The 11,799-nt window shown below is 43.5% G+C and overlaps 2 protein-coding genes across 2 annotated transcripts; one reads left to right on the top strand and one right to left on the bottom strand.

The window, feature by feature from the left end:
• Window positions 1–2,154: 2,154 nt before the first annotated feature.
• Window positions 2,155–5,882, bottom strand: LOC109759602 (zinc finger CCCH domain-containing protein 40). The gene is made up of 4 exons (XM_020318426.4): window positions 5,669–5,882; window positions 4,792–5,061; window positions 4,132–4,355; window positions 2,155–3,352 (listed from the first exon to the last, which is right to left on the bottom strand). The coding sequence occupies exons 1-4, from the start codon at window positions 5,771–5,773 to the stop codon at window positions 2,458–2,460; spliced, it is 1,494 nt and encodes a 497-aa protein (XP_020174015.1). The 5' UTR covers window positions 5,774–5,882; the 3' UTR covers window positions 2,155–2,457.
• Window positions 5,883–6,029: 147 nt separating this feature from the next.
• Window positions 6,030–10,696, top strand: LOC109759609 (adenylyltransferase and sulfurtransferase MOCS3-1). Its single transcript, XM_020318434.4, has 11 exons — window positions 6,030–6,381; window positions 6,451–6,543; window positions 6,652–6,707; window positions 7,010–7,074; window positions 7,237–7,311; window positions 7,405–7,483; window positions 7,696–7,734; window positions 7,817–7,925; window positions 8,328–8,446; window positions 9,189–9,308; window positions 10,065–10,696. Exons 1-11 carry the CDS (start codon window positions 6,099–6,101, stop codon window positions 10,452–10,454), a joined length of 1,428 nt encoding a protein of 475 aa, XP_020174023.1. The 5' UTR covers window positions 6,030–6,098; the 3' UTR covers window positions 10,455–10,696.
• The last annotated feature ends 1,103 nt before the right edge of the window (window positions 10,697–11,799 follow it).

The raw sequence follows: 11,799 nt of genomic DNA on the forward strand, positions 1-11,799 counted from the left end.
CATCAGCCCCTCATTGATGAGCGTGGAGTTTTGCGCCTACCGCCGGGATGCCGACGCCTGTATCGTTTGACCACATTCTCTCTCAGCCATGACAATAATGGAGACCTCACGACCGGCAAGAGCCGTCAGGTGCACTACTACAAAGTGCCTAAAGCAACCACTAATTGTTTCGTCGCTGAAGGTCCCGTGGCATTTTGGATCTAAGATGTTCAGATCATGTCATCATAATCAGTTCCTATGTTTGTTTTTTCACTCAATTATTTATGATCCTGCTTCCTTTATGTTTTAGTAAGTAATGCAGACACTCAGACTGTGATTCAGAGAATGTATTGCCTTTTGTTTTCAGAAAACAAAACAAGATACATAACCTATCCCATAGCCACAACAGCTCTATTATTTTACGTGGTGCGTGTTTCACCAAATGCTTGGCTTATCAGGTTTACAAAATTCTCAGCAACCAAGTAACAGCAAAAGTTTAGCCCCCTAAAGATACCAAGGTTCTGAAATATGTCGTGATACTGAAAGCTCTTTTGTGCTCTGCATGATAAAGATACCAGGCAAGATTTGGCAGTAAAGAAAAATCCCAGTAGACAGAAATAAAATCTCGAGGCTCAGTAAAATTCCACTATAGCTGTTAGTTTTAGATCCAGATAAGCAACAACACTGCCAAGGTTTAACTGCTAATCACAAATAAGGGTTTACAATCGCCTGCAGTGTTTGACACCTTCTATTCCTTCAGTTCTGGGTTGCCGCCGGCTCCTAGTCCATTAAGAGCCAGTTTTATTATATCTCTTCCAAATTAGCAACTATCTTACCTATGAAAAAAGGAAAAAGAAAAGATTACATGCGCCTTCGAATAATATGCAGCCCACCCCACTACCCCAGGCAGTACCGCAGTAGGTCCTGTTTCGACTCATAAGCGAACTTGTGTTACGGGCCAACGAGATTTTCCCTTGGAATTAGAGAGCAAACTTCAAACACCTTATTAGGAAGAAGTTTCTTATGAAACATAATAAGAAAGATTTTTTGCCAAATTCATAGTACCAACAAACATAATGCACTTGATAGCGTTGGTAAGGAAGTCGAGGAACTGTTGAATGCATGCACATATAATGCAGTGGGACTCAGGCATCAAATGATGTGTTGAGCACTGCACACCTGAGTTCATTCAGAGAGAAATAAAAACTTCCGTTTCGAAAAAAAAAAGAGAAAGAATACTTGGATTGATGGGCAACACAAGACAAGAAAGAAAAACCCAGCTAGGGCTGGAGCACCAGTACGAACAACCACCAAGGTACTCCCTCCGTCCCATAATATAATATCGTTTTGCAATATAGTATACAAATGAATTAAGTTGCAGTGCTCTGTTTTAGCTTTCTGAGTTGTTATACCAAGCAGCAAGGAAAAAAGATGGGCACGTCATATGATCAACTATCAGCTGAAAAAATTCCTACGAGAAATGAAAATACTCCTCCCCTTACTTTTGCGTTCAAAAACATTTCTAGCACTGGAGTTTAATGCTAACCAACTCTATCAACTGTTGAAGACATCTTTTGGGCACCATGAATTCAGAAACACTGCCTGGAGCTCTGTCAGTATTTCTTAAGTTGCTTCGTTGAGAAGATATCACTTGTTTCGTCACTGCACCGGCTGCCGCGTCTGAGTTTTCAGTGTCAAAATTTTAGAGCACATTCAGTCCGGTGATCCGTGTTGTTTCATATTTGCTCACACCATGCCAGCTTCGTTTAGTACCAAAGAACCGTACAATCTTCGTTGTCTTCTTCTCTGAAGCTTCAGTTGCAGAAGCCTGGCTCTTCTTCTCTCTGAAGTTTTAGTTTAGGTAGCAGCAGTAGCACGTCCATAGCAGCTAGCAGAGAATGCAGAGTACTGGACAGTGAATGGAGCAGTTAAGTTACGGTCATGACTACAAAGTCAGGGGAGCGGAATCCCCTTGTTTTTGTTCGATTTGATGTACTTACTCTTCTAATTTATCAATTAAGCCAGACCGTTGACTAAAAAAACATGTTAGTACTTCGAATTTGGCCTGGCCTATAACATTTACTGGTGATGATTTCAATAAGCAAAAGTTAACTGCTTGGTCACAGCGTGCACGAATGCACGAGTATCAACTATAAGCTGATATCACAAACCAAGTAACCAGAAAAAACTAACTTAACCCATTCAGAAATATTACATGGTACCAAAAGCTCTCCTGTACTCTGCAACTATGAAGACATCAAGGCAAGACTTGCGAGTAAAGAGCAATTAATCCCAGGTGACAAAAAAAATCTAGTGGCTCGATAAAAACCCACTATAGCTGTCAGTTTTAATAGATCCAGATAAGCAACAACACTCCGAAAGGTTTAACTGCTAATCACAAATTTTGGGAATACAAAAGCCGGTAAAACCAGCCAGGGGTTTACAGTCACCTGCAGTTGTTTGACATCCTCCGCTTCTTCAGTTCTGGGCTGCCGCCGCCGGTGGCTGCTGCTGAGCAGGAGGTGCTTGAGCCTGCTGCTGCCCTGCCGGCGCTGGTGCCGGCTGCTGGGATGAACTCCCTTGTGGCTGCTGCGCTGGGGGCGCCAGCATTGGCCGGTATGGTGGATATTGGGGTGGGTACGGCATGCGAGGCGGAGCCATGTAACCGCCGCCATATGGTGGGGGTGGGTAGTATGGAGGGTACTGAGCACCCTGGTAGTAAGGCGGCAGCGGCGGACGCATAAGATAGCCCTGTCCTGAGCTGCTTGACGCCTGAGCTTGCCCGGCGTGCTGTGGCCCTGGCTTGCTGCCATCGCCCTCCTGCGACCTGACTACAGCGCCCATCCTCTGGGGGTCCATTGAAGGGTACATCCTCTGATCCACCGCTGGCGGTGGTGGAATGTTGAAGTAGCCTGATCCTTGTGGTGCCACTTGCTGTTGGCCCTCCATCCCAGGTGGCTGAGGCTGGTCGCTGCTATGCTGCTGGGATATGACAGCCCTAGGGAGCAATCCTCCATGGGATACATGGCCTTGCCTCCCAGCCTCGTCATCATCTGGCCTTGGGGCTTGAGGCTTGCCCCACATGAGCTTCAGGCGCACACCCTTGATGACCAGCTTGTTAGCTAGCTCCTCTGCAGCTCTCTCAGCACCTTCTCTTGTTGTGTATGTGACAAATGCACAAGCACGCTGGATTACCATCCTGATGGATTCAATCTCACCATGTGCATAAAACTGATCCCTCAAATCCTGCTCACTGACTCGGTTATCAAGTCCACCAATGTAGAGGGTCCTTATAGTCTCATCATCTGGTGGCTGCAGAGATGGCATCTCACCTGCCTTACCCAAAAGCTTGAGAGCCACTGGGTCATTAACTCTGTAAAGAGTAAGAAGGGAACATCAGAAACCAAACCAAAGATTTAAGTGAAGTGTGCACATCAAGATATTCACTCAAGAGTCAACAAGAAGGAGCAATTGATCTACAATATGTATAACGGAAGCTCAATTAGGTCTAGACACCATTTTAAATAGCTACAAGCTCAGTTTTTATCCAAGTTTAGACGGCTTTAATCCCCAGATAAATGGATGTACGATAATTTTCTTCAGTTAATGCCCAAATTCAGATTAGCCACATACAAGTTTACAGGTTTATTAATCCTGTAGTTGCTTTTTCCATCCTCAGAAAACATGAAAGAGATTTGAGTTTAGTGGTGCAATCACATCATACTCTAAACATAAGTTGCAACTATAGGTCAAAACAACAGAGGAAGGGAGATTAATCTGCTTATTTGGATAAGTCGGCTAAGATCCAACTACAAGGCTATTAAAGGAGAATCATTGCATGATATGATGGTTCTTGCCGGACACTCTAAAAGAAGTATGCAATATTATGGACATATGAACTGGCAATATACTAATCCTTTATAATACTCAAATGTAAATGCAGACAAGCATTATATATATTCAAGGACACTCAATTTCAGAAAACAAAGTACAGCAACATGTCAATGTCTAAAAGCTAATCTGAGGTTGCTACAGGAAGTTTTAACTCATATGTGATGATTATGAATAAACTACCTGTCAATGCTATACGGAAAAATTGCAGAGAACTAAAAGCATATACCTCAATTTCGTAGGCACAATAAAATCACATACCCATAGTAGCGATCTTTGATGTTCTGCTGGGATAACTCCCCTGTCTCAGGCATCTCGTGGCGATATGGGCACTCAGCACCTCTTGTACATTCACCCCGCACATAGAAACTGCAAACATGAGCTCGGTTCCTCTTGTAATATGGTGAAGTCCTCTGAAGCTTCAGAATGGTATCATTTGGACGGGCCTTCCCATATGAAGAGTCATAATCTATGCCAGCTGCAGCCTGCATACATATAAAGCATGAACTTCCATTCGGAGGAACTAATCATAGATTCAAGAGGCAGGCACAAGAAGTTGAGCATGGGTGACATAAGCAGATAAATTGTACAAGGCAGTATGGAAAATCAGAGTACAGTTAAAAGATATTGTGGTTATTAGTTATCAATATACTTTAAGCGCATCCATCTCACTAAGTTTTAGTAGACCATTGCAAGTCACAATGAAATTTGGTTTTTAGTGTCATCCTGTCATAAAACGAGTGATTATAGACATGCTCACTGCAGTAGATATGAAAGTTAAGTATCACTCCATCCCAAATTACTTGTCGCAGAAATGGATAGAAAATAGATGTATCTAGAACTAAAAATACATCTAGATATAAGCAAAATCACATCTAGTAAATGATGGCAGCAAGATTGTGATGAAAAATAAAAACATACCTTACGATCATGCTCTTCTGCAAAGTACTCACGGTTAACATCACTCCTTGGAATTGCATCATTCGAATTGATCGCGAGTGCAGTATCGCGAACCTGAACTGGCAGACCATATTCAAGGTCCAGAAGGCAGACCTGGCAGACGTTTTTCAACTTGCAGCACGTCTGGCAGATCTCTGTCTTCTTGTACCTTGCATCCCGACCAGGTCTCCAACGGAAGACGGTAAAAGGACGCGCACAGATCTTGCATTCCTTGTCATATTCAGCTCTCAGCTGCCAACACAAACAAGAAAACTGGTAAATAATCCGTCTTGCGATGAACTGAAGCAATACAGAACAAGGAGCAGTTCATAGAAACAACAAAAAAAGCTTTAACTGCAGATGTTTTCACATCCACTGCATGTTGAATTGTACCCCTACACCATCTGATTGATTCCTTCTTCTTCTGTTTTGCTAGTTAACTTGCTTACATCTAATTTACCCATAGATAGATACAACGGCGGGGACAGGTAAGCAACCACACATGTAATTCACACCAAGCTACCGATGGATACTCGGTAAAAACTTCTAAAACGTGGCAACTACAACAACAGAACCAATCTGCCCAATTCAGCCCCGAGCTACTGATTTCGATTCTATTTCATCAAGGTAAAAAAAATCCTAAAACGCGGAGAAGTTCAAAAACACAAATCGAAGCGCACGGCAGCGGAACAGACGCCTAGCTTCGACTCCGATCTACTCCCCAACGTAGAGACAACAACCGTGCCAAGCAGATCGCGGCGGCGCGCACCAAATCGCTCAAACGCCGACGCCGCCTCACCAGCTACCGAGCACGCGAATCGACAAGATAGGGTTAGGGTTTGGGGTGCGCGACGCGTACCATGCGGACGTAGGGGTTGTCGCCGAGACATGACTCGCAGATGATGGGGAAGTCGGACCGCTCCCAGCCGTCGGCCTGCGCGTCCCGCAGCAGCCGGTGCGCCATCGCCGCCGCCGCCGCCGATGCAGTCGCCGAGGCGCAGCGAGAGCGAGAAGAGAGCGCACGGGACGAGACCTCGATTTCGATTAGACGACCACGACGCGCTACCGGGCTCTCTTTCTGGGTTGGCTGCCTTCCTGCCTCTATTTAAATGGGCTTGGGTCATCCGGGCCTTAGTCGGCTTCTGCATCGTAGGCCCGACCGACATACGGATTGCCAAGGGCCCAGATAGTCAGCCAATATTGGGCAGTTAGTTTAGCGGCCCACTACAGAAAGTTAATTCGGCCGGCGGCTTGGGCGACCGGGTAGAGAGGTGTCGAGCTACGGCGAGATGAACGGCGGCGGCGGCGGCGACGGCGGGAGGAGCTGGGAGCTGGAGAGGCTGCGGGCGGAGAGGGACGAGCTAGACGCCCGCATACGGCTGCTAGAGTCGGAGCTCGAGGCCGGCTCCGCCGCTCCGGTCTCTCCCGAGGCGGGGGTGGGAGACGGCGGGTGCGTCGGCGGTGGCGGCGCGTGCCAGGCGCGCCCTGGGCTGGCGCATGCCGATTCCCTCCCGGCCGACATGATCTACCGGTACAGCCGCCACCTCCTCCTCCCGGACTTCGGGGTCGAAGGTTAGTCAGCTCAGCTCAACTCTGCACCTGCTCGGCGCGGCTCGATGAGCCTGCTCTCTGATGTGACAGGCCAGCGGAAGCTCTCCCGGTCATCGATTCTGGTGGTCGGCGCCGGAGGATTGGGCTCGCCCGTGGCGCTGTATCTAGCAGCTTGCGGTGTTGGTAATGCTCCTGCCCTGTCCCTCTTGCTGCTGGACTGAAGCCGTGTGCAGGGTCCTTCTTCTTGCTGTCACTGACGCATTGCTTTCCTGTAACCTGCTATCCTCCTAGGGGTCTTGGGCATTGTCGATGGTGATGATGTTGAGCTTAACAACCTTCATCGACAGGTATGAATAATTTGGGATTTGCTTTGCTCCTCTTATCTCCTATTCTTTTATCTTTATATTAATCTACCTTCTGAATTATGCTGGCGATCATGCTATCTGTCTATCTAAGAAATATATCTGAATGATAGAAGTAGGCAAAGTATTCTCATTCACTTTTCGGGGTGTTAGCTATGCAGCCACTTTGCTTGATAAAAGTGGACCTTTTGAACATGACTGCTCATCAAAAATTGGTTGTTATTTCAAGTATTTAACAGTGACGGGGCATACTATTCCTCATATTAAATATTTGAATGTTGTCTTAGATAATCCACCAAGAAGCATACATTGGAAGATCGAAAGTGAAGTCAGCAGCTGATACTTGCCGCGCGTAAGATACTGTTCTTTCAGCCATTCTTTGTATGGTTGTATCCCATCTTTTTTGCGAATGTGGTCGTATCCCCTTTTAAATAGTATTTATGGCAAAAAAAAAAGCTCTTGCAGATTTGAGGCTACTGTGTAACTAATTTCAGTTGTGTTATTGTGAAATCAGGATTAATTCATCTATCAAGGTGGTAGAACATCATCATACTTTGAAGCCAAGCAACGCTTTGGAGGTTGTGAGGAAGTATCCTTTAGTAATGTGATGTGATCAGCAAATGAACACTACATATATTTAAAAACAATGAATACCCCTGTTTTCAGCACTAAATTGTCACAGATATGACATAGTTGTTGATGCAACTGACAATCTTCCTACGCGGTACATGATCAGTGATTGTTGTGTATTGCTAAACAAGGTAACACATTTTGTTTTTGGCTTTTGTTAACAATGGTGCTCTAAGTACTTCACAATGTAATCCTGATTGTCTGTTGTGTTATGTTAGTTGTTAGCAAGCCTTCTGCCAGGCTGTTGTTTCTTATTTATTAGCTTGCACCACTATATTTATGTTTGTTTCATTTGCACTGGTTTTCGTTGATCAAATTCTGAACTGTTATTTTATTCATGCAGCCTCTTATATCTGGTGCAGCATTAGGTTTAGAAGGACAGGTAAAGTTGCTTCTTGCAAAAGATCTTGTATTTTTATAGTCCGACTTAGTATTTTTCATTCATTTTCTGATGTCTTGAATAGTTGACTGTTTATCATCATAACGGAAGCCCATGCTACCGGTGTCTTTTCCCAAATCCACCACCAGTGGCAGCTTGCCAGAGATGCTCAGACAGCGGTGTTCTTGGGGTTGGTAAGTACTCTAGTAAATCATGCTTCATGGCATAACAACAGCAAACTGCAGCAGTTGAAATATGAACTGTAGTTTTCACTGTAAACATTGTCCGGGTATGTATGCATACCCAAATTTCTGTTGCACAAACAATTAAAAACACAAATAATTAAGTTACTCATCAAACACTACACTGTTTCTAAATTAGGTTATTTATCGGGTGACTACAATGTTAGATTGTTTTTTGTATAACAATGCTTTTTTTCTAGATAGAGCATGCATTTACTACTGTAATTGTAAATTATTTTATTTGGCAGCAAATAGGATGGTCTGTGATGTGCTAATCATATGCAATATTGACTTCATATCTTCTTTTTTCATAACTAATTTCGTACTGTAGGCTCACTACTTTTTGTTTACTAGTTCCGGGAGTGATTGGCTGCCTGCAAGCCCTAGAGGCTATAAAGGTTGCAAGTGATGTTGGTGAACCTCTAAGTGGAAGAATGCTGCTCTTTGACGCGCTATCTGCTCGTATTCGAATTGTATGTTACTCTACTTCTGAACATTTACAGCTTATGCGCCTGTAAATCTATTCATTTTCCCATACTGTGTTGCATACAGTGAGGTGTTATTTGCTACTTGTAATACCCGTTCCATATACTAGGAGTGTAACAAATAATTAGGAAGGAAATTTCACTTTTCGACCTGAGAGTCATCCATGAATATGTGCATTGTACTTCATTTGCATTTTGGACAAGGGAAAAATTAGAATTGCTGTCCAGTCCTCAGTGTACTCGCAAATTTTGAACATGATAAGTCTACTCTTATATTTACAGCTGCTGCAGCTCAAATAATGGGTACAAGCGCCATATACTGTCTGCCTCCAACTTAAATATTTTTAGTATATTTTATCATATAATCAAACTGCTAGTCATATTTATAATATGGCGAGTGGGTTATGTTCATCTGGCCAATCCTACTAGCTGACTTCAGCCCTGAAAGTGGCAATTTAAACAATGTAGGTTTTTGTACCATATGTTACAAGTTGTAAGAGAATCAGTTGGATTGGGATATGCATAGTAGATTATGATCATTAAGCCTATTCCCCTGATCCCGCAAACTGTCATTAGCCTTGTATGATCTTCTGAAGTTGTATCAATTGTTTGAGGATGAACTTGCACAGGACAAGTTCAAACCTGCCTATAATTTGTTACTTTATATTATGCTTGTTTCATACTAAACAAATTCTATATATTTCATTATCGAATCTGCATATTTCTGCAGGTTAAGGTTCGAGGAAGCTCGCCTACTTGTACCATTTGTGCAGAAAATTCAGTTTTCACGCAAGAAGATTTTCAGAAGTTTGATTATGAGACCTTCACACAATCCCCAATGTCTGACAAGGTATGTTTTCCCTCTGTATTGAGATTCTGGTTTGCTTTTAATACTTAAGAGGGCTTCAGAACACTGACTTCATAGTTTGTCTTTAATGCGATCGGCATTTTGTGTAAACAAAGGGAGCTATGAATTGCATGTTTCGACTATTTTCTTGTTACTCTAATCACATGTGAGTTACAGAGTAGAACTCTAATGCTAACTTAGCACTTAGTGTTTAGCAAGTGTTATAGGAAATGCTCATGGCACTGCAAACCAACTGGGTTTCCCTACTTGGCAATTTTTGGCTAATCCATTGTCCCATACACAAATGTGGAGTGATAGTCCAGTACAGATGTGCAGTGAAAGCATTTAACGAGCACCCTCAGTAGCTCTACAACCTGAGTTGAAATATGGGTATGTGAGTACTGAGCAGTCCAAGTCCAGTTTTTTTTCTTTTTCGGGAGAGCCTGGGTGTCACATGGACTGGCCACCATTGATAACCAGCTTACACAGTAAGCAAGCTGAATGCCATGTTGCCAGTAAGTTCTTACATGGAATTCATATTTCTTTAGTGCTTCTCTAGTTTCCCTGAAAACAAAGGTGCAGTGCCAAACAAAATAATACTCCCTCCGTCCCAAAGTAAGTGCCGTTGATTTAGTGTACTAAATCAGCGACACTTCTTTTGGAACGGAGGGAGTACTAAACTAGTTTCTTCTGGATCACTTAGTTCTTGTTCCAGGTTGTGAAGCTATGAAATTTCACATACTGTTATGATTAATGCAGACGGCACCGACCCTGAACCTGCTACCAGAAAGTGCCCGCATCACTTGTACAGAGTACAAAGGGCTGATCGACAAGGGGGAACCTCACGTGCTGTTGGATGTACGGCCTGCTCATCATTTCCAAATAGTTTCACTTTCCCGGTCTCTGAACATACCACTCTCCGTTCTGGAGGAGAAGCTGCCTATGCTCGAGACCTCAATGAAGGAAACTATGGATGCCTCCGCCGCCTCAGATAAACAGCCTTCCTTGTACGTCGTCTGCAGAAGAGGCAACGACTCACAGAGCGCTGTCCAGCTTCTCCGCGAGAAGGGCTTTCACTCCGCCAAGGACATAGTCGGTGGCCTGCAGTCTTGGGCACATGACGTCGATCCTGATTTCCCCGCATACTAGCGAAGTGCATTTTGGGCTTATTGCCGAAGTTCCAGCCTTAATACTGGACATGAGCGTCCAGCTTGAGACCGTTGTTTTGTGTGGCGTTGCTTACTTGAGCTATCTTGTAATTTGTTGCTGTAAGTCTAGAAACTCCGGATTGCTACCTCCAAAGATCTTGTGGAGTTGTAGTAAGACACTGCAGCAAGTATACAGGCGCGAGGCGCCTTGGTGAAGTTTCTGCGGAAGGTGTTTCCTGTAAACTTCTGGTTGTCATCGTCGAGGTGTATTACTGTTGTCATTATGCCTGAAGTGAGGCGTTCCTGTCTGTTTTTGTTGCCATCCCTGATGGTTTCTAGCCGTCAGGGAGATCATTTATTCTGTTAGTATACCAAGTTTCTTTGAAACCTGGTCCAGCGAAAACATAACGAATAGCGTTCATGTGGTGCTGCTGCCGTTGGAGCGCAGCCTAAAGAGTTTGGATGCCTTAGTGGGTTACACAATTGACATGTACCGTGCCACAAAAATTTGAGTTCAAATTTGAGTCATGCATCGTGTAATAAAAAGGATAATTTCTGTCGTGAATAGACTAACATATTTTGTGAATAGTGTTTTTGCTGTTGTGTCCATCTCAAAAATTTCTTGTAGGTCTCCTGACTTCTCTGTGGAATTTTGTAGCATGGTAGATACGCACCATGTCGATACGTTCAAAATTGTATGCACTTTTGAATTCTTCTCACATTTCCTTACACTAGAGATTGGTGTATCTATCTAGTAATACAAGGGGGTCAAATTCAATTGAAGAAACAAGTGTGACTTACTGAGATTAGCATCATTTGTCTGCTTATTTGTTGTAATAATTCCTTGTGTCCAATCCTCATGATCCTGTAAGATATTCATATATATCAAGCAAAAAACTTATACCTTTCATGAGTGCACAGTTTGTTTGTGCGCTACATGGCTACAGGTATCGATGTTCATTTATACCACGGGAATGAGCATGAACAAGGAAACAACGACAAAGGTATTATTAAAATAACTAAGCTCTCCTCTCTTGTTCATGCATCTGTGTAAAACCAGGAGAACTGAAATCCATCGACATGTTTTTTCATCATTTTAAGCCTGCAAAAAATGAAAAAATAAATACAAAAGGAGATGTCAGATGAGCCATCATACTATCTACACCAAAGTTATCAAACAACAGTGGTGTGATTGGGTGATGAAAACTATGATGGGGGACATGTGGGGGTGAAAGTCAATGATACAATTGGACCTTACTTTAAAACTTTTAAAGGTCCGAGGCAGGGTGATGCTATGTCACCACTGCCGTTTGATATAGCAGCTGATGCTCTAGCTGTAATCATGA

Source organism: Aegilops tauschii, chromosome 7 (genome assembly GCF_002575655.3).
Source record: "Aegilops tauschii subsp. strangulata cultivar AL8/78 chromosome 7, Aet v6.0, whole genome shotgun sequence".
Taxonomy (NCBI): domain Eukaryota; kingdom Viridiplantae; phylum Streptophyta; class Magnoliopsida; order Poales; family Poaceae; genus Aegilops; species Aegilops tauschii.

What these genes read in the sequence shown, in the direction of transcription:
- LOC109759602 (XM_020318426.4), bottom strand. Translation starts at nt 5,773, where the DNA reads ATGGCGCACCGGCTGCTGCGGGACGCGCAGGCCGACGGCTGGGAGCGG. An exon ending in ACAACCCCTACGTCCGCATG is followed by an intron (nt 5,062 to 5,668) that starts GTACGCGTCGCG and finishes TTGTGTTGGCAG; the next exon opens with CTGAGAGCTGAATATGACAA. An exon ending in ATCAAAGATCGCTACTATGG is followed by an intron (nt 3,353 to 4,131) that starts GTATGTGATTTT and finishes TACTCTTTACAG; the next exon opens with AGTTAATGACCCAGTGGCTC.
- LOC109759609 (XM_020318434.4), top strand. Translation starts at nt 6,099, where the DNA reads ATGAACGGCGGCGGCGGCGGCGACGGCGGGAGGAGCTGGGAGCTGGAG. An exon ending in TTAACAACCTTCATCGACAG is followed by an intron (nt 6,708 to 7,009) that starts GTATGAATAATT and finishes ATGTTGTCTTAG; the next exon opens with ATAATCCACCAAGAAGCATA. An exon ending in TATCTGCTCGTATTCGAATT is followed by an intron (nt 8,447 to 9,188) that starts GTATGTTACTCT and finishes ATATTTCTGCAG; the next exon opens with GTTAAGGTTCGAGGAAGCTC.